Source organism: Pteropus vampyrus, unplaced genomic scaffold, assembly GCF_000151845.1.
Source record: "Pteropus vampyrus isolate Shadow unplaced genomic scaffold, Pvam_2.0 Scaffold5, whole genome shotgun sequence".
Classification (NCBI taxonomy): Eukaryota; Metazoa; Chordata; class Mammalia; order Chiroptera; family Pteropodidae; genus Pteropus; species Pteropus vampyrus.
In genome coordinates, this window is record NW_011888786.1 from 8,477,987 (window position 1) to 8,500,745 (window position 22,759).

The 22,759-nt window shown below is 38.5% G+C and overlaps 2 protein-coding genes, 1 long non-coding RNA gene and 1 pseudogene across 8 annotated transcripts in view; 3 read left to right on the plus strand and 1 right to left on the minus strand.

Moving 5' to 3' along the window:
• ZCCHC4 (zinc finger CCHC-type containing 4) overlaps positions 1 to 12,868 on the plus strand; it is a 50,073-nt gene extending 37,205 nt beyond the window's left edge. For 3 of the 5 annotated variants that reach the window (XM_011365343.2, XM_011365336.2, XM_023534162.1), the window contains exons 9-13: positions 3,124 to 3,245; positions 3,501 to 3,576; positions 5,365 to 5,416; positions 5,932 to 6,076; positions 9,398 to 12,868. In XM_011365343.2, the coding sequence (XP_011363645.1) occupies positions 3,124 to 3,245; positions 3,501 to 3,576; positions 5,365 to 5,416; positions 5,932 to 6,076; positions 9,398 to 9,533 (531 nt within the window). In that variant the 3' untranslated portion in view covers positions 9,534 to 12,868. The remainder of the gene's footprint in view (positions 1 to 3,123; positions 3,246 to 3,500; positions 3,577 to 5,364; positions 5,417 to 5,931; positions 6,077 to 9,397) is intronic. The other 2 variants (XM_011365351.2, XM_011365357.2) reach the window with 2 other exon arrangements.
• Positions 1 to 17,542, minus strand: part of LOC111743786 — a 32,283-nt gene extending 14,741 nt beyond the window's left edge. The window contains exon 1 of the long non-coding RNA XR_002781882.1: positions 17,451 to 17,542. This is a non-coding gene — a long non-coding RNA (uncharacterized LOC111743786). The remainder of the gene's footprint in view (positions 1 to 17,450) is intronic.
• Positions 16,352 to 16,470, plus strand: LOC111744241 (annotated as a pseudogene).
• A 47-nt stretch (positions 17,543 to 17,589) lies between the features above and the next one.
• Positions 17,590 to 22,759, plus strand: part of ANAPC4 (anaphase promoting complex subunit 4) — a 38,152-nt gene continuing 32,982 nt past the window's right edge. The window contains exons 1-4 of one of the 2 annotated variants that reach the window (XM_011365365.2): positions 17,590 to 17,745; positions 17,863 to 18,001; positions 20,782 to 20,887; positions 22,592 to 22,724. In XM_011365365.2, coding sequence (XP_011363667.1) covers positions 17,873 to 18,001; positions 20,782 to 20,887; positions 22,592 to 22,724 — 368 coding nt within the window. In that variant the 5' untranslated portion in view covers positions 17,590 to 17,745; positions 17,863 to 17,872. Of the gene's footprint in view, positions 17,746 to 17,862; positions 18,057 to 20,781; positions 20,888 to 22,591; positions 22,725 to 22,759 lie in introns of those variants that run through there. The other variant, XM_023534150.1, reaches the window with a different exon arrangement.

Consider the following 22,759-nt stretch of genomic DNA (forward strand, 5'->3'; position numbering starts at 1 on the left):
TATATATGTACTTTATGGTAATATATTTATAGTAATTTAAAATAAGAGATTACATGGGGTATGGAGAATACAACTGAAAGACCTATTGTGATAGAAATTGGTTGATAGAGCTGAAGAGTTCACTTGGGATCTTTTGAATATACTGAAATTAAACATAATCCTTAGGGAGTTAGGAAAATATAAGTACTCTGTTTTATTTAATCTTTGTTTTCTGGCCTGATGTCTAGAACATAGTAGGTGCAAAATATATGTTTGTTGACTTGAATGTCTTGGTTTCTGTATAACTAGTTTCAGTCTCATGTTACAGAAGAAATTTGCGTAGAGATAAAATTAAAAGTTAGGAAGTACAGAGATTTTGTGCTTTCCCTCATTTCTATACAGTACTTCATCACATTAATCAGTTCCATGGGAGAAATTTTCTATTTGAGAATGCCTCTCATCATCATTGTGAGTGAAATGTCAGGGATAATGATGGGAAAATGGTGTATCAGCTCTACCACTAGTGATATGCAATTTGCAAAATTGTGTTTGCTTTACAACGGTTCCATAGGAGGTTTATTTGTGTGGATGAAGCTATGAAATATGGATGTATGTTAGAGGTACATTAATTTACCCTAGCAGCATGCATTTTACATACCATATGTTTATAGTTAATTAGCACAACAAACCCGCATTTAAAAATAATAATAATCTCAATTAGGTTATGCAAAATCAAGCAATCAACCACCTTCCTGACACATACATTTTCTGATTCCTTGGGTAACCATAAAGAAATTGTTCTTTTTCTCCCTCCCTTCCATCTGCTATCTATTATATTGCATGGAATATTCCATTTGCTAGAAATCTTTCTAAGATACTCTTTTCCAACATTTGAAAAATCTTCTTAAGGTTCTTGGGAAGAATTTTTTTTCTTATGACGCTCATGAATGTTTGGAATATCTTTGTTGAATTTAATAAGGTGCCATATATTTATTGAGTCCATAGAGAAGTGCAATGGGGAAAAATGATGAATTTAAGTCATTTTAAAAGAAAACTATTTAAAGTACTATTTTAAGGTGATTTTGAAGTAAAATCTACTTTTGTATCTTAGCCTCTAATAGGTAACGTATTCATAGAATTTTAAAGTTGGAAAGAAACATAGAGGTGAATATAGGCTAACTTCCCAGTGTAATAATCCTCTCCACTAAATTCATGACAAGAAGTCATCTAGCCTCACTTGACTGCTTTCAGTGAGCAAAGTCCTACAGCCTAACAAGGCAACTCAATTTATTTAATAGCTCTAATCGTTAGAAAATTTTCTCGTATTGAGATAAAATATGCTCCCTATTAACTTCTAACCATTGGTCCTACTTCTGTTCTCCAAAGCAATAAAGGATAAGTCTAATTTCTATTCCACATGACACCCCTTCAGTTATAAAATAGCTATCAGATCCTCCCAGTCTTCTTTTTTCTGAATAAACACCCATATGTTAAACTCTAAATCCTATTCATTTTCATTACTTTCAGTGGAAATTAACTAGTTTTATTAATGTCTCTCTTAAAATGTAGTCTGAATGCAGGGCTTCAGATGTCATCTGACCTCATCCTTTCCTTGTTTTGGTATTACACTTCTGTGTAGGCCAGCTGTGAGCCCGTGCCAGCTTTTTAAGTTATGCTAGACTGTGGCCTCACCATACTGACAGTTAACAGAACCCCCAAAAGTTTTTTCATACCGTCCCTTATTTAGCTGAGTCTCTCCCGACCCCATACTTTTTTTTCTCCACTGCTGGAACTTGTTAATCAGTCTTCCTGAATTTGTCTACCTATAAATTTAGGAGGCTTTGGGAGGGCCATGGAGAGAGCTTAGGAGTCTCCCATGAAAGGCCCCCCTTTCCATTGTCTTTAGGTCCTTACATTTTTGTGGCTTGCTAGCTTGTGAGCCAGTTCTGTTGTCACTTCTTTAAGAGTATTCTTGTTTAGAATCTAAATGATTAATTACAACCTATTTGAAAATTGGGCTCTACCTGTATTGACCTCATAAAAATCTCATGGTATTCTTGTGGATAAGCTAAAACAGTGGTTCTCAAATTTCAGTGTGCCAGGAGGGCTTATTAAAAATACAGATTGTGAGGCCCCACCCTCAGAGTTTCTGCTATATTAGGCCTTAGGTGGGTGATAACTTGCATTTCTAACAAAATCCCAGGTGATGTTGCTGATGCTGACACCACACTTTGAAAATTACTGATCTAAAGAAAGATGGACTAAGTGGCCAGGTGAATTCATAATAGGTTTAAAACCAAGTTGAAAACGTGTATGGATAATAGAGTGGTTGGGGGAGGAGACAGGAGCAAGAAGCCAAAGAAATCGTGCTTCTTAGCTTTAGTTTACTTTCGAGATAATCTGCTGAAACTGAAAGTCAAGTTAGGGATCTTGAGAGAGCTGTAAATGTTTGAAATAGTCATTGTGGGGAGAAGAACTGTAGTTATGGGTCTCTCTTCAGTTCCATCTGTCCGTCTACCTCTACCATATGCCAGGCCCTGAACTCAGTGTTTACATATATTACCTCATTTAACCTTCATAGCAACTCTAAGGTCCCCTCCTTTTCCACTCGAAAATCATGCGTACGGGCTTAAGGTCACATAAGAAGTGAGGGGCACAGCCACTGTCTGGCCTGTGCTCTGTCAAATAGTGACTGGCAGAAGGCCAAACTGAGTCCATCCTGATACTTGGTGAAATGAAAAGGCGTGTAGTGAATTTCACACAGACAGAATGAAAAGCTGCAACCAAACTGGCACATGTCTTCAAAGGTGAAATGTTTTAATGTCAGAGCTAAATCTAATTACATAATAGCCTATCTTGTAAAGTCTATTGTATTATATAAAAGATTAGAGTTGTTCTTAGAACCAAGCAATGTGAATTTGTTATAAAAAAATTTGCCATTTTTATAATGAAATTTTACTGTCACAGAGGCCTTTCTGAGGCTATTGATTAATAAGTAAACTTTTGCTTTTAAGAATTTCTTATTAAATACTTCAGTTTAATTTGTATCTTGGCATCAGGTCATTCAGTTATTGGTTAAAGAATGTTAATGAATGTTGACTCATTTGATTAAACTTTCTTTTTAAATTTTTAAAAATTTTTTAGGTAGATTACGATAATCATGCACTTTATAAACATGGAAAGACGGGTCGAAAACAGTCTCCTGTGCGTATTTTCACCAATATTCCACCCAACAAAATAATCCTTCCTGTTGAAGAAGGGTACAGGTAAGATTACAGTGGGACCTTGAAATACACAGGTCATTGAAAATAAAGTTCCATATAGCTAACATTAAAATGCTTTTTAATATTGACTCATGTAGTTCTTCTGTTACTTTTAACTTTGGCCCGTAATTTTATATTGAATTGAATTTGGATTAACATCCAATTTTTGTAATGAGTGCCCCCACAAACTTTTATCTACTCTGTGAATCTCAATAAGTATACGCAGCTGATTTCTCCAAGTCTGTCTTTCCTCCTCAGATTTTGCCCTCTGTGTCAGCGATACGTTTCTCTAGAGAATCAACACTGTGAGCACTGTAATTCTTGCACATCCAAGGTATAGGTTTCTTTAAAATACATTTTTTATTCAAATATGTCAGTTATTTTAGTTTACTGGTTTCATTACATTCGTTTAATGTTATTTTGTTAATATTTGTATTAATATGTTATCATTTATTATACTTTGGTATAGTAGTTTATTTCTAATCATAGAGTACAACAGACTTTTAAAAATACCTCGGTGAACAAATGGGTCTTCTGGTAAATTAAGCCTGAAACATCACTGAGCACAAAATGATAAAATCGAAGCTGTCTTACTTTGGGCACATCATAAGAAGACAGGATTTGTTGGAAAAGACAATCATTCTGGGGAAAATAAAAGGCAGCAGGAAAAGAGGAAGACTAAATATGAGATAGATTAACTCCATAAAAGAAGCCATAGGTAGGAGTCCACAGGAGCTGAGGAGGGCTGTTGAGGACAGGACATTATGGATGTCACTCATTCGTAGGGTCGCCAAGAGCAGAGCCAACTCAATGGCATGTAACACAGTTGGCTTCATCATCATTAACAATTATTTGAATTCATTTTTGTATAGTACTGCTATATAAAATATATATGACTGCTGAAATTACTAGTATTTCAAATAAAGCACTGAATTTTGTGGAGGACAGAATTACAATGTTTCGAATAAGGTGTTGAACTATGAGATACCATCACTGTTTCGAAGAAACTATAATTAATAACATGTCTTGTGCATTTTTTATGTGCCAGGCCCTTTCGTAAGAGCTGCCCATGAACTAAGTCATTCACCGCTCACAGTAGCCCTAGCAGATGGTGCGGGTCCTCTTCGCTTTCTAGGGATGAGGAGGGGCTGCCCGGGACACACCTCCTCTGTGTTTAGGGAGGTGGGATCACCATTAAAGTTGCTCTGTCATTTTAACTACGTCCAGTCAGAAACAAACGTGAAGTTTAGTTTGGCCGATAAGCACATGTTATTTTTCAAAGAGAAAGGGTGTATTTTTATAACTATTAGAAAGTACATTTTTCATAACTTTATAATTTTATCACTGGTTTATACTAGCTTTTAATTATGGTAACCCATCTGATTACATATATTTTTAATTCATTTAGAAATTATCTGTATATCGTTCATTTTAAAAAACAATGCCCAAATCATAAAAGTTCAAAATGAGGAAGACAAAATTTTATTTTTTAGAGATGCACACATATTGGTGAAAGTAAACAAGGAAGTGGCCATCACAAAACTTCAATATTTGTCACTAAGCTGGGCAGGAAGGGGACTGGCTCAGGAAGGGGCATGTGGGGCAGCGTCTGGGGCTGGTGGTACTCTTTCTTGACCTGTGGGGTACGTCACTGTTTCCTGATGTGTTTCATGCATTTTTCCATATGTTTTACTTCACAGTTTTAAAATTACCTCAGTAGTAACCTATAATCTCTTTCTAATTACATGAAATTCTCAAATATGAATTTTATTAAGGATTGTGCCAGATAGATGCATAAAAATTATAAATCATTAATTCTCTTGAAATTTTCATTGAGCCTTTCCTTATGCAGATTGCTTTGCTCTACCTGGAATGGACTTTCAAGATCATTTACAAAAATCCCCTTGTTTTAGAGTTAAGGAAATTGGGGCCCACCAAGAAGTCATTGATTTGAGTGGAGAAAAGTATAAATTAAAATCAAAGTATGTAATTTTGAAGCCCAGGAAAGTGAGAAATAAGGAATTAATAATTTATGCAGATTTTAATAAGACATTTTAATTTTTAATTGTGGGACTTGATTTTTAATGACAAATTAAACATAATTTAAAAATTGTTTTTGTAGGATGGCAGGAAATGGAACCATTGCTTTCTCTGCAAAAAGTGTGTAAAGCCTTGTAAGTATTTAGAATTAATATTTGAGAGCCTATGAAAACATTTGGGTTTTTTTTTCATTTTAGTAGGATTTTAATTTAACTGTATTTATAAAAGAAAAAAATAATATAGAGACCTGCATGAATTTGCTTGCTTTTTAATTTTTACAGCTACCAAAATGTACATTTTTTCCTTCATAGAGAGACATGACTACTAACACGTTTCAATGTGGCATTTGGTTTGGCTTATTTTAATAGGGCTTTGTGTCACCCAGCTAGCTCCCAGTGTGTCAGTGGCTCTGAGATCATGACTCATTGGAGGAAGGCTAAATTTGTTGCCACATATTAGAAAGAAGTTAGCTGTTTTATGAGAGATTCCAGTCTCTTAACTTTGGCTTCTTTAGCCAAATTAAAACCAGCTATGCAAACCAATCACAATATTTGAAGTAAACATTATTCATGCTTCCCTATCATAAAGGTTAATCAAATGAAAAATTATATTAATGAACCTCCTCTAAAACTTAATTTATGTTCTCCAGCCTGGATCCACTGCAGCATTTGCAATCACTGTGCTCTTCCAGATCATTCTTGCGAGGGCCCTAAAGACGGCTGCTTCATTTGTGGTGAATTAGATCATAAACGTGGTACTTGTCCTAACATCTCTGCATCTAAGAAAGCTAACAAGTTAGTTGAATTCTTTTACTTAGCAGAAAAAATATTTTCCATGTATGGTTTTATACAGAGCAATCCACAAAATTATACTAGTTATAGGATTCAGAAGTGATAATTGTTCTTTTCAGTGTAATGTATTTGCATAGATGGGGGAGGGAGGATATAAAGATGAGTCAAATAGCCTAAAATTTTACAAACTATAAAGTGGAAAGTGAGTTTATATCTCCTGTGGTTCATGTGAAATTATAATTTATGGGATTAGAGTTCAGGCTTTATTGAAGGACATGATGTTTAAGTCAGGACAAATCAGATGTAAACACGTGATAGCAGGTAGGGATGGAGAATCATTTCAGATGGAATGGCATGTGTAATTTCACACATTGGAAAATGAAGTTATTTCAGACTTCTAGAAAAATATGTAGGTACATGTAACAATTTAAGTATTTAAAGTTTTAATTTTTACCCTCTTTTTCCCCCCTATGATAATTTCCCATCTCCCACCAATACTGGGCGTTGGTTATAACTCAGAGCAAAGTTATACCAAAGATAATAGCATATTTAGGAAAGCCATTGCTGTTTCAACTAAGCTACCTTTAATGATTATACTTTATTTTAAACTAAAATGGATAATGGGTATTGAGTTCCCTTGTTTTATTGATATGAAAACCAGAGAGTCGAGTTAGCATTACTTGAAAATTTAGATCAAGATAAAAATTTTGAGCTATCATGTGACTTGTGATTTAAAAAATCTATTAATATTAGAAGTATCCGATTCTTTGGTTTTTATGATTGTATTGGAATTCTTTCCCATTTGTTTATTTTATTTTTTTGGTCAGTGAAAATTTATTTTTTCCATTGAATTCCAGCCATTTGACTGCCTTTTTCATACTGTTTTATCAAACTTACTTTAAATAATTATTTCCACTAAGTAATGCAAGAAAGAAGTGGAATTTTTAAAATTAATTAAAGAGGTGTATTGAAGAATCTTATGAAATATTTTTCCTAAGAAACCTTCAAGAATAGAATACAACGTAATAAACTACTGGTCTGGAATTGTTGCACTATTTGCAGTGTATTTCCGGTTTCAGACAGGACTTAGTAACGTGTTCAACCTTTGATTCTGTGATCCTATGATACATGGAAAGTGAATTTGCATTTTAGTAAAATATTGTGGGCTCTTCATTGGTCCTTAAATAGCCCTGGCTAGTCTGTTTGGTAGAAATACATTGTTTTCATTGAGGGAAACTGTCTAGTATTTTTTAGTACTAGATTTTATCAAGTTTAATTCAAAGCACAAATCTCTTAGAATACGGTACTTTCTTCTCTGAGAAAAATTGCTAAACTCCTGTTAATAGTTATCTTTTAGTATTGCTTTTTTTTAAATAATGAAATTGACAATGCAAAATTTTTTTTCTGCACAATAGAGAAAATAATTTTAATAAGCCTTGTTAGCATATATGGCATAAAAATATCTTTTCATCTTATGTATTTTACTGCTCTCATATTAATTGGTTTTCCCTTAGTCTCCTTTGGTTGCGAACTAGAATGACGCTGGCTCCCTCTTGTGGTTAAAGCTCATTTTATCAGTTACATAAATATCTATAATTTAGATTTTAGAGGACAAATACTAGGTCAGTTTCATTTTAAGGCAAAATAATACAATTGCTTTATTTTCAATCAGTCATCACTGTTGAAAAACTTTATGTCTAGAAAGTTTTAGGTATTCATATTACCAGTGAATATTTTCTTTGTTTCTGTTTACTGTATCCTTTAGTGAAATCTGGTTCATGTTTAGTTATTATGAGTAGATAAGCCAAAGAAAATTTGTTAAAAAATTTTGTATGCAGGCATGCATAGCTTCACTGACTTTGCTATAAAGAGATTATACTTCGTTAAATTTGCTAAATCATCACTTATCAGGACATTATCCTACTTTTTAAAAAATGGCCGGAGGGAAAGGAGATTTATATAATGTGCACAAAACGGTATAAAGATGACTGTTTTGTTTTATTAATTGGTAGGATACTCCAGTCCACAGTACAAAATCTAAATATGGAAAAATTTAAACTTGCCCAGCAAAATTCTGAATAAGTCATATGGAGCTACTAATATTTATTTAGTGACTACTATATGCTTAACATTTTACATAGCTGAATAATTTTTAGTAGAATATGCAGTGTCAAGGTAATTAAGAGCACAGGTTCTAGAATCAAGTTGGTTCTGCCACTTTCTTGTTGAATTTCATAGATTCAGTTTCTTCCTCTAAAAATGTTGGAGGGAAGAAAAGGGAAAGATGCCATCTGCCTTGTCTCAGTCTCCTAGCTCCTTGAAGTTAAAGGTTATACCCATTTATTTTTGTTATTCTCAGCACTGAACATACATGCTAATGAACCAGAGAGAGGCCTGAGTTTGGTCCACTGGGGATTATATACTGTTTATGAAGCTCCTTTCCCAGGTTTTGGTCCTGGGAAGATCGAGAATAAGCTTTTCCCTGGGAGCTGTGGTTTAGGAGAGTGAACCTTACCACTGATAGTGCTGCGCAGCCATGGAAAGGTTCCAGGTGTGCCAGTGCTGGCAGCCCCAACCCATTCCTTGGTTCTGCTAGCTTGCCGGAAAGGAATGAACAGACCAGTAATTGCTCTCAACTATAGACTGACTGTAACTTAGTTCAGAGAGCACCAGAAGCAAAAGATCTGTTTTCCTCTAGCATGGGTTAGTGTTCTTAAAGAGTGAGTTTTAACTTGTTCATTTTGAAGCTAGTCTTCAAGAAAACAGAGACCACAAAATGTGGACATCCTGTATGGCACTCATCAGGACTTTTATATCTACCGCAGCAAGGAAAATTAGCCTTGCGACTTATGAGATGGGCCTCTTTAAGTGTTGTCAGTTTTTTCTGTTGTGCTATTTCATTTTTCTACCTCTGCGAACTGCCAGAATGTATCGTCCTTTTTCTGAAAAATGTAATTCAGGGGTTTGGAGATTGAAGTGCTGAGTTGAGCAGTACAGATATTAAAAAAAAAAAAAATCAACAAAAAATCTCCCAACTCATTGGCTTGACTATTTACCTCTGTCTTGTATTTGTCCTGAATAGATTGTTCTAAATCTTTAGTAACCGTCTTCCAAAGAATTTTTTTTTCCTCAAACATTTTGCTTGGTCAGGCCTCTGATTGTCTTCTTTTTATTACGGTTAGGATTCGAAGGATTTATGCTTATAATATAGTAAATTCTTTCCCTTCTGTTTTCTTATTTGGTTAGCTAGTTAATTAAACTTCAACCTAATTGCATTATTCACTGTGCTCGTTCTACAAAATAATTTAGCACTTTGTTTTTCAGAGCCGTCAGAAAGCAGAAGCAAAGAAAAAGTAATAAGATGAAAATGGAGACCACTAAAGGACAACCCATGAATCATACATCTGTTACAAGGAAGAAGAAAAGGAGAGAAAGAGCCCATCAATATCTCTGCTCTTAAATGTCCAGTGACTTGAGAATAAGAAAGATTTATAGTCCAGCCTTTGATGCCATTTTCTGAAAGTGCCATACCGGACTTAAATCCTGTCGCTTTCAAAGGTGTGCCCCTTTCTAAGCTAGATAATAGGCAGGTGGTATTTGCTGGTTTATGGACCCCTCAGCAGCGTCTCTGGAGACCTGGAGATTTGTTCCATTCTTGGCTCTCTCTCTGTCCTTTTTCTCTCTTTAAATCTCTTCCAATCGTATTATTTTAGCCTCTTTTATCTGAAAAGTGTACATACAGCATTCTTTTGCAGAGTCCAAAGAAAATGAAAACCTAAGGTTTTGTTTATATTATATAAGTGTATGTTAAATAAGATAAATATTTTATATTAAATATTCAATATTGTACAATGGCTTAAACCCCATGTAAAGAGAAGTATAACGTACAATTATTTTTAGAGAGAATCTGAAGGTGATGTAAAGAATTTTGACAAAGGTAGTCCAAAGATATAAAGATTATAATTATGGTTACATTATTATTAAATATTTATTTTTCAAATACTTTTTACAGTTGTCCTTTGATGGTATAGAATCGCCTAAATGTTTTTTGAATGAGTAAGTTATTCAGAATTAGGACTTGCTCTGTTATTTTTTGTCTTTTAACCTAGGCTGTAAGTTTCTGTCTATAAAAGCAGTGTAGAAGGCAGGATAGTTTGGAGATTAAATCTCCTCATTCCTATTCTAACACTTTCTGGCTGTGTGTCCTAGGCCAGGTCATTCACTCTTTAGAAGCCCCTGTTTCTTCATTATCATAATGGGGATAATAATAACTATACCTTAACTTGTGATTAAATGAGCATTCGCCTCGTTCTCAGTTCTGTTATTGATGACTGGAGTAGTTGGAACTGAGAACAAACAGTTCATCTCTCCATTTCTGTGTTAGGTACCTGACATTATCTCCTTGAGGTTGAATAGTTTTGAAAGGCTTGCATTTGCATAGTGATTTTTTGTTCCCAGACATCTGCTTTAGAGGCATCCTCGCTTGGGCTTAGTCAGAGCCCTGTAAATGTAGAACTGCCCTCCATCGAATATTTAAATTCTGCCTGGGGTTTAAGTTAGGACTGCTTGACCCCTCATGTGGGGTATTCCATCAGGGCCCTCTCTGGTCATGGTGGTAGTAGTGTGTACATTAGATGACATCAGATGATAAGCTAAGCTCCTGGACTTAATAAGCATCAGAAAACTCTTCTCTTGCCCCCTTTCCTGTGGGTTGCTATGGTGATAGGATTATTACCATGAGATTTGAACCTTGTAGAATCATTGTGAGTGTTCCTCTCTGATTCAGGTGTGGATATGGACACTGCCTGACTTTCATGGTATCCACAATGTCATGGTAAAATTTATTGATCTCTCCCTTGAAATTCAGACATCAGACATCTATTGCAGAATTGTGTCTTAATGTCCAGTGGTTCTTATCATCATCATATTTCCTTCGTTTTAAGATACCATCAAATGTGGGGCGGGGGGGGGGGGGGGGGAAAAAAAGCATTGTTAATGTAATCATAGCTTTTCAGGGGGAAAACTCCATATCTCATTAATTGTGCATATTAAATTTTAGATATATCTTTTTTCAGAAACATTCAAATGTGAAAAAAGTACATCTTCTAAGATGTACTTGAGGAAATTGAGTATTACTTATAATCAGGGATTATGTACTTTAAAACTTTGTTAACTTCTTAGAAAGTTATAGGAAAACTGTTGATTATCCTCCTGTGTTCAAGCAATACTGATATTAAGGACTTAATGTCTTCTTTCTTTTCTCAGAGAATAAACCAATAGGATATAAAAATGTCTCTGGGAAGTAAAGTATGATGGGAGATGAGGTCATTTGTTCTAATTAGAAACTTGCAAATCTGAACATTAAGATACCTACTCAAAATGGCACCAGAAGAAAGTCCTTGAAATATGATAAAACTTTCTAAGCTTTTTAGGATATTCTTCTTAAACAATTACAGCCAAATTTCATTTTACTTTGTGCTTATCAAATTTAATGAAATAGTCACTTTGTAGACACTAAATGATCAGATTTCAGTTCTTATATTTAGTGTGATATTTAGACTAATTTATTTCTCCATGAGCCCCAGTCTTTTCATCCCATTCTCTTCTTTCTGTTTGGAATCTTTTCGTCCATACAGCCATCTATTAAAATCTATGGAGCCTTCAGGCCCTGACCCAAGTCCTTGTCTTCTGGGAATCTTGCACAAGACCTTGGTATCAACCAATACTTTTTTCTCTGAAGCCCTTGGTGTTCTGCACCACATTTGAGGCACTTTTCATGTATTATTCTTATGTGATTATATTTAAAGACTCTATATCCCCAAAAGATTTCGGTTTCTTAATGTCAGAAATCATTTTACACACTTTTATGTCTCTCTCATGCATTGTAGGTGCTCAATAAATATCTGATGAAAACATGGAATTTTATAGAGGCTTTCAGATGGTAGGTGTATTAGATTGCTAGGGCTATTTTAACAAAATAACACAGACTGGGTGGCTTAAATAACAATAACGTATTTTCTCACAGTTCTGGGGGCTGGACATCCAAGATTAAGGTATTGACAGGGTTGGTTCTTATGAGGGCTCCCTCTTTGGCTTGTAGATGGCCACCTTCTCACTGTGTCTTCACGTGGTCTGTCTGCTATGTGTATGCATCCCTAGTGTCTCTATATGTATGCATGCCCAGTGTCTCTTGGGGTCCAAATTTCCTCTTATTAAAAGGACACCAGTCAGATAGGATGAGAGCCCACCCTAATGGCTTTGTTTTACCTTAATCTCTTTTTTAGAGGCCCTATCTCCTAATAAAACCCCATTCTGAGCTACTGAGGGTTAGGGCTTCAACATATGAATTTGGGGGGACATAATTCAGTCCTTAACAGTAGGCATGCCTAAGAGATAGAGAGGACTTATTCTTTTCTCTTTCTTATAAGAACTGGAAAAAGGAAAACAGACCTCAGCAATATTGAGAGGAACTTAGAGTAGCTAGGACTATCCCAACTAACACGGAGGGTTTAAATGTTGGGATGTGCTGTGTGAGCAGCACTGGCTGCCTTATCTGGAAGTCTCTAAACATAATTCAGCTTTCAAGGTTATTTTAAGAAAAACACAAGTTGATGTCTGGCCTCTTCAAAGTAATTTGTAAAATACTAGGCATCTGAGAGAAGTCTGACTAATTTTCAAATATAAAATCACAGTCTACAAAAGGACCTGATCTGATGCCACCTCCTTTATAATGTCCTTGTTGTCTCTAGTGAAATAGTACATCTCTTGCCAGTGAAATAAAAATGCATGTGTTTATGTCTTTTTATTTATACTTCTTTTAAGGTACTTAAATCATGTATTAGAACGACTTTTTGTACCTGTTTTCCCTTTACAGTTTAGAAGCTCACTGATGGCAGGGGCCTGTGGACATCACTGCACATGTTCACTGGCTCCTAGAGCTGGGCCTTGCACACGGCGGTATCAGAGACCACTGGCTGCAACACGTGTGATCTCTTTATTCCTCTGCAACCCTGCAAAGCAGGTGGCCAGGCTAACACATTTCTTCACCCTCCACGTAATAGCTGTTCGTAACTACATATTGAGTGAGTAGAAATGCCATCTAATATACCGCTTTATGCCTCAGAACCCTAACTGTGCTATGTAAGTAAGAAACTAATAGCTCAGGGCTTGCTGTGTAAGGAATGTTTGCACAAAATGCAAAGGAAAAATCTCATTTCATTTATTAGATGTGATTTTAATTGGAACATTAGGACATGGGTTAAATTACTTGAGGGTCAGGTAAGAAGGTCATTACAATCAATAAGGTGAGGATAAGATCTCTACCATTTGATTTCAGGCGATTTAATATAAATGTTAACTCAGCAAGACTGAGGAAATAAAACACCAAAAGTGAGCAAGCAGAGCTCAGAGCTCTGACAGGTGAGTTTTATCCCATTAGCTGGGCAATCACAAGATTCTCACACTGCTGAGTTGCTTCATACCTCTACAGACTACAAGTGTAACATCTGCTGGTCACTAAGAAACTAAGCCTGAATAGATGGACCAGTTTCTTCATCAGCAGGTGTAGAGACGAGGAGGAGGAGAAAACTAGAATGGTCCCCTAAACATTCTATGTGCCTAAAGGGGACAAAGGAAACAGAGGTTCCTGTGTATTAACTTTACAGTTAGTACAGGGGCCAGGCAAATCAAAGAGAATGAAAAGCAACTTTAATCCTACCACCCAGAAATAAGCACTGTCACAGCTTCTGTGTGTGTGCTTCCAAAGATAGATTCTTGTATAAATAGCCATACAGACACACTCTAAAATTTCTCCCACTAAGTAGAGTTGTAAATAGTTTTGTAATATTCCTTTCATAAAACATGTTGTGAATATCAATTTATATATACAAATATAGTATTCTTTAGTATGGATGTATCATATTTTTTAAAAAATCAATATCCTGTGGTCAGACATCTAAGTTGTTTGCATTTTTTCACCATTGTAAATGACCCTATGATGAACATATTTATAACCAAATCTTTTCTTATATTCTTAGGATAAACTCATATGTATGAATACTGGTTCTGTAGCTCTTATTAGAACTTCTTTCTCCAGAGAAATTCAGAGACCACAAGAGCTAGTCTCTGAATTTCTTTTCCAGAACAGCAGCTGAAGTGGTTGTGAGAAGCGAATAGAAGACCATGAGTTAATACAATTTAGACTCCCTCTGCCATGATGGAACATCTCCCAAATGTCATTCCTGCCATGAGACTTTGGGGGCGGGGCGGGGTGAGGGATAACTGACATCTCTCTAGCTCTTAAGGCTTTCTATTGGGCATAATTCCATTTCCTTAGCTGTGATTGATTTCTGCTGACAGGGGTTGCTCTAATCACAACAGGGCTCAGGATTTGAATCCGATTGGTGAAGAGGTGTTTGTTCTCCCTCTGAATGAGGAAGTAGGTAGCACCAGTGACCAGATGGAGAACCAGCCTTACGATGACACCCACCCTGAGCTGGGTCCCTGGTGATGGGACGCTGTTGCATCTAGCCTACCCTACAGCTGCCCAATTCTTGGACTTGCAATTCACATGAGCCAGTACATTCTAGTTATTACTTGTGCCACTTTGAGTCAGGTTTGCCTGGCTGCCTAATGAATGAAACTGTAGAAGGGCAGAGAGATCCTAACATCAATATACATTTATTTCTCTTTGTAGCAAATTCAGTCAGTTTGCTTATTTTGTATGTTTCACCTATTTTATGACTTCACAATAGACCTCTCAACATAACAGACTTTCATATGGCATAGGTTAGTCACATCCCACACAACTCCATCTTCCATCCCTGTACACAGTGACTCCCACCTCTTTGCTCAGGCCCTGACCTTTCCCTTTCAAAGCTGCCTTTCCAGCTGCCCATTGGCTGTCACAAACTTCCACACCACACCTTCACCTGAATGTAGTCCTCACTGAACTCTTGCTCTGGTCTTTCTCCACCCCCACCCCCATCAACCACCAGTTGTCTATTCCTTGTGTGTCTGAGCACCCAAATATCCCAACCTCAGTGTTGACTATTCCCCTGTTTTCATTCCCCCAATCTAATCAATAATCAGGTCTTATTATTCTACTTCATAAATGTCTCTGGAATTTCCTCCCTTGCCCTCCCCACCCAACTTGCCTTCCTGCCATCTTTTACCTCGTCCTTTCTTTCTACTGCATCATCACCCTTGTGATAAGGATTAAGGTCCTGAATAACCCCAATCTAATCAATAATCAGGTCTTATTATTCTACTTCATAATGAACCAGTGTGATGCTGTCAACAATATGCCCCCCTGCCCCCATGACTCTCTCTGTTGGCAACTGACTGGCTCTTGAAAATTCAACTCCATTATAACTCCTGGAAAGATGCCATCAGCATGGGCTAGGCCAAGGTGTGTAGTGATCAAAGAAACAGCCTAGCTACCAAAAAGTTATTTCAAAAAAAGTTCCGAATTTTTTTTTAAGCACTAGAAAGAGGATATATAGAACATAGACATTCTTAAAGTCTATTTTCTCTTCCATTTCCTCCCCCCTCCACCCTTTCCATTCTCCATACATTTATATCTCCTGTCCTTGCCTCCTTAAAAGGCACTAATGCCTGATCCCTCGGCCTTCTTCCCCTTTCCTCTTGATTCTGTGCCACAGAAGCACAAATAAACGAATTTGACAAAGCAATGTTTTCCTTAGAGAATGAAGAAGGCAAGGAAATGGAGTGCCTAAAGCCAAAGCTGCGTTAATAGCTCTTATCCTATGGCTACTTTAGATTATTTCCAGGAACAGTCCCTGCCTCCACTCCCACCAGCACACATGAGCCTCTATGGCAACATAAAATCATTTGCTTTTTCCTGGCCACATCTAGAACTCCACACCTATACCGTGAAGTCTTCATAATGTGCAGGTAGTTACTCGCCTCGGTTTCATAACATTGAGTGTATACCTCTATTAACAGTCCTTTTCATGTGTTGTATGAAGGTGCATATGCAGACTAAGTTTCAGGAAAATGGGCATTCACTTCCCACAGGAATGTCTAAGTGGATAGATACTGGGCCCCCATCATCCAGATTATCCATTATTGGCACCCGGAACATTAACACTTGAAAATGCATTTCATAAATAACAAAGGCAAGTCCATTCTCTCACCTTAGAAATGTTGACTCCGGAAGAATTTGGGAGACATGCTAAATTGTTTGTAGCAAAGGCAAGGAAGAAAAACTCATCTCTGAGAGGAAGCAGGCAGAGTAAGCATCAAGAGGTAAGAATAGTCTATGGCCATACTACCCTGAACAAGCCCGAAACCGTCTGATCTCGGAAGCTAAGCAGTGTCGGGCCTAGTAAGTACTTGGATGGGAGACCACCTAGGAAGACCAGGTGCTGTAGGCATAAAAAGTAAAAAAAAGGGTTGTAAGCTGACAAGGTCCTTGCAATCTGTGAGGTCAACCAAGGGTTGCCTCGTCTAAAAATAAAAAAAAAAGTTAAGAACAGTGCCTGGCACAAAGTAGGGCCATGAATATTTGTTGCTGAATGAATTAGTTTACCTCTGTCACCTACGTCCCAGGGACTAGATCCAGACAAAGTGCAAGAAGATGGGACTTATTGGAAGCTGAAGATCCTACTGCCTCTTTTGAGCAAGTAAAATAACTGAAAGGTAGATGGCTTTCTACCACAGATTTTAAGTTCAAGAATCACAGGATGATACTGTCACATTCTCTTAACCTGGTCATAACTTGTGGGACTTTTTGAACATGTTGACACACTTAAACGTGTCCTGTATAAAGAAGCATCAGATGGGTTCTGATTTACCTGCCTGTGAGGCTGACCTGTAGCCTGCCTTCATTTGTGTATTCCAGATTCCTTCACGTAGCAGATACTCAAATAGCTATGAGAAAACTCCTAGATGAGTCCATAGCCCTCATTTATTGTGGTGGGGCCACTACTACCAATAAGGTGTGAGTCTTAAGTGAGATAAAGAATAAAAATAATTGTCCATGTCAGAGGTTTAACAGCAGGGCCCTTCCACCTAGGCTGTAAATTGGAATCGCCTACAGAGTTGGAATAAAGACTGGGTCCCTCCCATATTAATTCTCTTTTAATTGGTCTGGATTATTGGGCAGGGGGGTCCAAAAAAATCTCTCTAGGTGATTCTACCGAACAGTCGGCACTGTGAACACCGGTTTAGAGACTGCCAAAGGCTCCAGCTGATCAGGACCTAAAGTTTGCGGTACTTTTTGTCTGACTCCCCACCGTTTCTGAGGCCTCGCCCCCACCCTCAAACCTAAGACTGTCCATTCACCCGCAGCAAGGAATTTTCGGGAAAGCGGACAAGACCTGCGGGCGCGCACACACGTGTATACAAGCCTTACCCATGGAGCGTTGTGCGGTCTCAGCGACACGCCCCCGTCCAGGCGCCCAGCCCTCCTCCAGCCCCGCATCCGGGTCCAGCCAGCGGGCTCCCTCCCGCCCTCCGTCAGCCCCGCGTCCTCCCTACGCATGCGGGTCCAGACCCCCCGCCCTCCGCTTCCAGTCCCGCGCTTTCTTCTCGCGAGGAAGTCCGAGCGCCGGAAGTGCCCGGAGCGCGCGCGGCGCGGGGCAGCGCGGAGGTGCCGCCGCGCAGCCGGCGGAGGGAGCGACAGGCCGCCCTGGCCGCGTTGGCTGCAGGTACGGCAGCGGACGGAGCTCTGGAAGGGCCCGGGGTGAGGGCGATGCGGCCGCCGGGCCTAGGCGGGGCGGCTGCGGCGGGGCCCCTGCCGGCCTCTGACTAGGGTGTCGTTGCAGGGTCGCCCCCATGTTGCGTTTTCCGACCTGTTTCCCGTCCTTCCGGGTGGTGGGAGAGAAGCAGCTGCCGCAGGAGATCATTTTTCTGGTCTGGTCACCCAAGCGGGATCTCATTGCTTTGGCCAACACCGCGGGCGAGGTGAGTGAGCCGGCGTTGAACCCCGAGAACTCCGAGCCCCACCGACAGCGAGCAGGTACAGCTTGCCCCAGCCTCGGTTTATCGTTCTGTGAACTTGACGGGCCATCTGTGTACCCTGCCCCTCCCTTCCAGGCCGGCTGTAAACTTCAAGTGAAAGTATAAGGGACCATATACGGGAAAGATCATTTATATGTCCATTCTCTGTATTTTATGGCGAAAATAAGTTTTCACACAGCTTAACACAACCACACAGTCTGGCATCGCCAGGTCTCCTTTAATCATTTATTTGCTAAATGGGCTTTTTAAAAGCCCATGATGTGTCACTCATGAACTAGACATAGTAGTAGATCCACAGACCCTGACCGAAGTTCGCTTGAAGTTTAGTAGCAGAAGAAAAATGAGTTATTGTCAGACTAGCTGCGAACGTACGTGCGTGTAGCTGCCACAAAGGATAGGTTTAAGAATCTGTATTATGTTGTCCACGTTTCATACTATGGATTGGATAGCTACTGCCCATTAAAAATACCCTTAAATTAAACAAGGGAGTGATTGTTTCCCTGGATTCCTGACAGAATGTGCATGGATTTTGTCCGTTAGCATTTCTTGTTCACACGTTATAGTTCATCAAGCTCAACCAGTTGGCCAAACTTTGGGCTGAGAATTATTATTAGCTGGCAGCCATTTTATAAGGAAACCTTCACCTATGCGTATTTCCTCCTTTGGCAGGTTTCCTGATAGTTAGTTACCCCGCCAGGTTAAGAGTTGCATTGTGTGCAGCCAAACTTGGAAAGCAGATGGTAAGGAAAACTTAGCCAGGAAAACTTAGCAGCCTGCAGGGCTGTGTCGCTGTGTTGACTGCTGTGACCTCCTGTCTAGAGTACTGAAGTCTATTTCTCAAGGCCCTCAATGAAATCTCGTCTCTCTCCTCTGCCATGGTGCATTGGAACTCTGTAAGGGCTTTAGAGAGGAGTGCAGATGGTACAGCCACGGCAGTAGGAGGGGAGGGAGAGAATAGAGGCATCAGCGTCACCAGATGGGTAGATGTAATACTGAGCACTTGGAGGAGAAGGGAGAGCTGTGAGAAAGCTGACAAGGCAAGTGGACTAGAGAAACCCAATAGGATTGCTGGTCATTATTAAGAGTCACATGAGGCAAGTTCGAGGGAAACCAGTGAGCATGGCTGTATGTCTCTTCTGTTCTTTTTGGCTGTGTGGGTGCAGGAATGGTTAAGTTTAACCAGGGTGGTTGTTTTGCAGGTATGACGGAGCAAGAGAGATGCAAGGAAGGTGAAGTATATGCAAGAGGAGTGATTATAATGATGAACCTTGCATTCTAACGTGATTAGTAGGGAAGTGAGGGCACGTGTGGGGTGAGGAATAATGAATAGGAGGAAGAATCAGCGGGTTGTCTGTCTCGATGAGGTTGAAGAGTTGAAGTTGGGTATTAGTAGGAATGAGCTGGAAAGAGAGGTGGTGATGGAAAGTGGGATGTTTGAAACTGAACTTATGGCAGCATTTGTAGTTGTTGATAATGATACAAGGGCAAGGGCGTGACCCTGGGATCGACTGAGATGAGGCAGAAGATGTGATCATTGGAGGGGAGGTAGTTGAGAACTTAAAAGCTCTTGAAATCACTAAGAATGATGATGACTAGTGTTGGAAAGCATGAGTGAGCCAGACTGGAGTCCACATCTTTCAGGAATGAGGAGCGTGACCTAGGGGCCTAGGGGGCTAGCAGGAGGTATGGTCTGATTGCATAAGATTCAGAGTTATTTTAGAGAAAAGGAAAATCGTGTAGAAATGGCATCGAGCATCAGTGAGGAAACCTACTTCATCTCCTAGCCCAATAGTAGCACAGGCGACATGAGCTGCAAAACGGCCATCACCTGAGAATCCTGCAGGGAAGCAGTGTCCTCAGGCGAGAAACACATTTCAGAGAAGAGAATGAACATATAGGGGATCTCTGTGATACCTGACCGTGGATCCCGGAGGGTACAGAGGAAGGGTTTCAGAAGTAAGGAATGGCAGAGATGGGCTCAGAAAAGAGCACCGAGTCGAGGGGATGAATGATTCTTTGGGAGTCCTGGCTTCCCAGTGGGGACCCATGTGACCAGGAGTGAAGCTCTCTGAGATAAGGCAGGGAGTGGTAATGCTGTGAATGTGTGGTACTGAGAAGGTGTGGCGGGGTCTTCAGGAGCACATGCAGTTCTGCCTTTTCTTAGAAAGTTTTAGTGGTTGTACAGAGGATGGAGTAGGTACAGTCATGTTTTTGAAGCACAAGGAACCTTGACCCTTCAAGATGGGAATTTACTCATGTGGAAATGGAAGTTGGGAATGGCTAAGTGACTTGTCCAGGATCCTTGGCCATTAAGTGACAGGGCTGAAATAAGATCCTCAGTCATCTTACTCCAAATTTACTGTTATTTGACTATATATCACAGCTATCTTTCTGCTGCTATTCATGTTCTTCCCTTTTTGTCATCATCTTCTTGGACAGCCTTTATTCCTTTCCAAAGACAAGTTTCCTGTTGACAGAAAAGATAGGAAAATGTAGAGGATAGAGGGTTAAATTAGACCTGTTTTACCCATTTTGAAAATACCTCAAGTTCACCCTTTGAAAATACCTGAAATTGATTCAGAGAGTGTTGTCTTCTAATCTTTTCTGATAGCTAAATAGTATATTTGAGATGATTTTTAATCTTTTTTATAGTGGGGATCTAGGTTTATTTTATTTTTGGAAATGGAGTTTTATTTTCTACCATTATGTCTGTTTTGTCTTAGGTTTTACTTCATCGACTTGCAAGTTTTCATCGAGTTTGGAGTTTTCCACCAAATGAAAATACAGGAAAGGAAGTGACCTGTCTGGCTTGGAGACCAGATGGCAAACGTAATGATAGTATTATAAAAAATACATTTTTATTCTTTACAAACAATATTCCACAAAGAAAGCTTGTTTCCAGAAAGAATTCATTGTCCTTATTATATACTAGATTTCTAAATGCCAATTTGGGAACTTCGGTTTTTAGAAAGCTTTAAAGTATTTTCGTAGAACTCAATTCTACTGTTTAGTTTCTGGGCAAAGATATCTCTAAAATAAAATCTGACTTCTTGGCAAAGATAATTCTAAAATGAAATCTGGTGGAGTATACAGAGTACTTTGGTTTTGCTCTTTTCTCTGTCTTGCCCTGCACTGGCCAGAGCTTCGTCTACCACTCACTAGTCAGTTCATGGCCCTTTTCTCTCAAAAATGTATCTTAGCATTAAATGTGCCTCATAAAAATTCTCTCTGCTTATATGCCTGCCTCACCTGAAAGACTGTCAGCTCTGACCCCATTTCTTCCATTTCTGTATTATCTTTTGCCTCTCGATGTCCTTTATTTCGTAGCTTGTTAATGTTGTAGCTCGCTATGACTATGACTCTAACAACTAAATTCTCTTCTCCCATGTGTTGTTTTTGCAGCGACAGTTATATGAACTATCATATACATATAGTCAGTACAGTAAAATGTTTTAAATCATAGCTTAGAGTTCATCTGTATCATTGGTGCTTTATGAAAAAAAAAGCTGAATTGTTTTTTGTAAAATATGTATTCCTCATTGTATAACTTTTTTTCTATATAAATAAGTCTGTAAAAATGCCCTGAAAGCCTGTCATTTACAGATAGCTATTTCTACCTGTACTCATTTTGCTCTGCTCTTGTTTTATCTTATTTTTTAAAAGTATGTGTAAAACTAGAGGACTTTTGTAAGTAACATCTTGAGATCTTACAGTATTCATCTAAAAACACCAGGATCTCAAAAATAAATCACGAAAGTCAGTGTGTGAAAATGTATTTAAGTAGATGATATTTTTACCACTAAAAAATATGTCTTGTATTTTTGGACAGTAAAAAAGGTTTTATTAGGTATTGGTTATTTCAGGATTGCTTTAAATTGTTTGGAAGAGGAGGAAACCTGCATTGCCGTACATCTAGCCAAGTTGCATGTATTGGTACATAGTGAAACGCAGCCCTCTATTTAGAAATTCTTAAATTTGATTGTCAGGAAGATGGTAATGACTTACATAGAGAAACTGTACTTGATAATTGAGTCACAGCGAAAGGAAAAGGACTCATTAGTATCTGATGGCTTTGTTTTCTATGAAGAGTTAGAAACAAAAAAAAAGGGTGGGGGGGACTTTCCAAGAACCAAGCAGATGGAATGCTGCTTATCTTTTGGGCATGTTTACGGGACCAATGTGTCTTGGTGATACGCTGTTGTTTATTAGTTGGGACCTGTTTTGTATTTTCTGCTTGGCAGCTGGGTTCCAGTCTAGAGGCTTTGATGTGTAAGATGTTAAGTGCAGTACACAGAAAGTAGTAGAGCGTTCATGAAAGTTTGAGCATTTGGATGTAAGCTTAGATAATGGCGTAACTACCTGCAATGGTATCTGTTAGGTTTTAAAATATTATTTACAGGAAGAATTTTTAGGGTAAATGAGTTCTGTGATCTCAGTGTATTTAAAATAGTAAAACCGGGCAAGAAGTAAAATACCCATTTATTTTTCTCAAACATTTCACTAATTTATTCTGATTATTTCTTCTTGTTTTAGTTTTGGCCTTTGCTCTTGCTGACACCAAGAAAATTGTTTTGTGTGATGTAGAAAAACCTGAAAGCTTGCACTCCTTTTCTGTGGAGGCTCCAGTTTCTTGTATGCATTGGATGGAAGTCACTGTAGAAAGCAGGTAAAGTAATTGAAAGAGAAAAACTTCAGTTTTCA